This window comes from Octopus bimaculoides, chromosome 2 (genome assembly GCF_046866305.1).
Source record: "Octopus bimaculoides isolate indiv1 chromosome 2, ASM4686630v1, whole genome shotgun sequence".
Classification (NCBI taxonomy): Eukaryota; Metazoa; Mollusca; class Cephalopoda; order Octopoda; family Octopodidae; genus Octopus; species Octopus bimaculoides.
The window spans coordinates 20,149,874-20,152,373 of NC_142929.1; the positions used below are offsets into that span (position 1 = coordinate 20,149,874).

The following is a 2,500-nucleotide window of genomic DNA, read 5'->3' on the forward strand; positions in this document are numbered from 1 at the left end:
AATAATAATAATAATAATAATAAAATACACCTTAGGAATGGGAACCCAGGTTCAAAACTTCCCCAAGACACCTGATGAAGGCTGGTGGGTATATCAGTATATCAGCTGAAACATTGTGTTAACAAACAAGATGAGGACAAATGTCCGTCAATTGTAAATAATGTAAATAATGTAAATAATGTGTTCTGCAGTGTCAACAAACTTAGTACGATTTTATTGGGAAGCAAACTGCTTACTACACTACCATACCTGTAACTTGTCACAGTTTTCTTTCTAAAGTGTGATCCAAAATGCCTTTTTGCGGCTCTATCAGTGTTTTCCAAGGCAGTTCCTTTACTTGTTAATTATAAGCAATAGTTGGGGGCATGTCTTTCCTGTAACTCTGTTCAATCATTTAAAAATTTTCAAATTTGAATGACTATGCAACTAATAATATATTGCTTGTGTGCATCAATTAAACATATGATTTTCCCATACTTTAACTGCTTTTTGATGACCTCTCTTACACCTGTTCAACCAAAAACAGATAGTTGGTTTCTATCAATTAAACATAATTTTTATAACTGTCTTGCTTCGTTGATTGCTAGTTTCAAATTAATGAAACATTAAATTAACTTGAGTCAGAATTTGTGTACAAGCAACTGCTTGCTTATTTATATCTATCATCATGTAATATGACTTAAAATACTTTCTGACTGTTGTAATTCAATTGATGTAAATATGTTCATTTGCATTGCAATCTCAGAAAATATTGATCTTAAATTTTGACACAATGCCAGCAATTTTGGTGTTAGGATAAGTCGATTACATCAACCCCCAGTGTTCAACTGGTACTTATTTTATCAACCCCAAAAGGATGAAAGGCAAAGTCCACCTTGGTGGAATTTAAATGGTGAATGTGTAAACAGATGAAATGTCACTAGGCATTTTGCCCTGCAAGCTAACCATTCTGTCAGGTTGCTGTCTTAACCTCAGATAATATTCTTTTCTACTCTAAGCAAAAGGCCCAAAATTTTTGAGGCGGGAGCCAGTCGATTAGATCGACTCCAGTACACAACTGGTACTTAATTTATAGACCCCGAAAGGATGAAAAGCAAAGTCGACCTTTGAACTCAGAATGTAAAGAGAGACGAAATACTGCTAAGCATTTCACCCGGCGTACTAACGCCTCTGCTAGCTCACTGCTTTTAACCTCAGATAATATTAATAACAATTAGAAACAGTTTATGTACAGTTGATTTGCTTGACTAAAGGTGGTGTTCCAGCATGGCCGCAGTCAAATGACTGAAACAAGTAAAAGAGTCAAAGAGTAAAAGTGTATATGCATGCATGTACGTATGGGTACATATACGCATATACTAAAATACAGATACATAGAGGCATATATATGTATAAAACATTGCTATAAAAAGTACTACTTTACTTTTTCCTTGGTCAAATTTATTTCATTATCTTCACCTTATATTTCTCTCACCCATATCCCCTTTTTTCTTCTGCTCTGCTTTCAGTACTTTCAACAGTCCTCAAATATTACAAGTGGTGTTAGCTGACAATGACCTAATCAATGATTCGGGATTTGAAGTGTACAGATATGTGGATGAAATAGTAATCGTAAGTAATAAGCTATTTGTCTAAGCTTATTTGGGAAATGATTGTATTTCTCTCTCTCTCTGTTGTATATTCTTTCTTTGCTACTTGTTCCAATCATTGGATTGCAGTCATGCTGAAGCAATGCCTGGAAGAGTCTGGGGAAATTAAATCAACCCCAGTACTTCCTTTTAAGCCTGATTCTTATAGTATCATCTCTTTGATTTGGAACGCTACAGGATGCAGGGTGTAAACAAATCAACACCAATGGTCAACGAGTGATGGGGACGAGCATCAACACAAAGACACATACACACACACTCAAACACACACACAAACACACACACACACACACACACAAACAGACACACACACACACAAACACACATACACACACACATACCTACCTATCTGTCTGTCTGTCTGTCTGTCTGTCTGTCTGTCTGTCTGTCTGTCTGTCTGTCTGTCTGTCTGTCTGTCCAATGTATAGGTATCACGTACATTTTGATACCTATATATTGGTTGACTTTCTTCGTCTATAATAGTTTTCTTTTTATGTATGGTTTGAAATACTTGTGTAACTCATCTGCTTATTTGACTGAGTGTGTATTTGCATTTAAGCTGCATACAGATTATTTTGAATGTTCGGTATGTGTCCATCATCATCATCATCATCATCGTCATTGTCATCACCTAGACCTTTTTGACTAACTCACTACCTGTTGAAATGGGCATTTTGCTGGGAAAGCATTGGAAGAAATGGCTGTCAGAAAACCTCTGAGAATCTACCCACAAATGTGTCATTAATATTAATCTGTTAAATAAAGTGGCAAGTTGGCAGAATCATAACCACTCCAGAAAAAATGCTTAGCAGCCTTTTGTCTGTTTTTACATTTTGAGTTCAAATTCTGTC

The 2,500-nt window shown here is 35.8% G+C and overlaps 1 protein-coding gene across 1 annotated transcript in view; it reads left to right on the forward strand.

The window, feature by feature from the left end:
* The window catches only part of LOC106877341 (prostasin), a 39,736-nt gene that overhangs the window by 22,946 nt on the left and 14,290 nt on the right, over positions 1-2,500 (forward strand). The window contains exon 3 of the mRNA XM_014926218.3: positions 1,509-1,611. Coding sequence (XP_014781704.2) covers positions 1,509-1,611 — 103 coding nt within the window. The remainder of the gene's footprint in view (positions 1-1,508; positions 1,612-2,500) is intronic.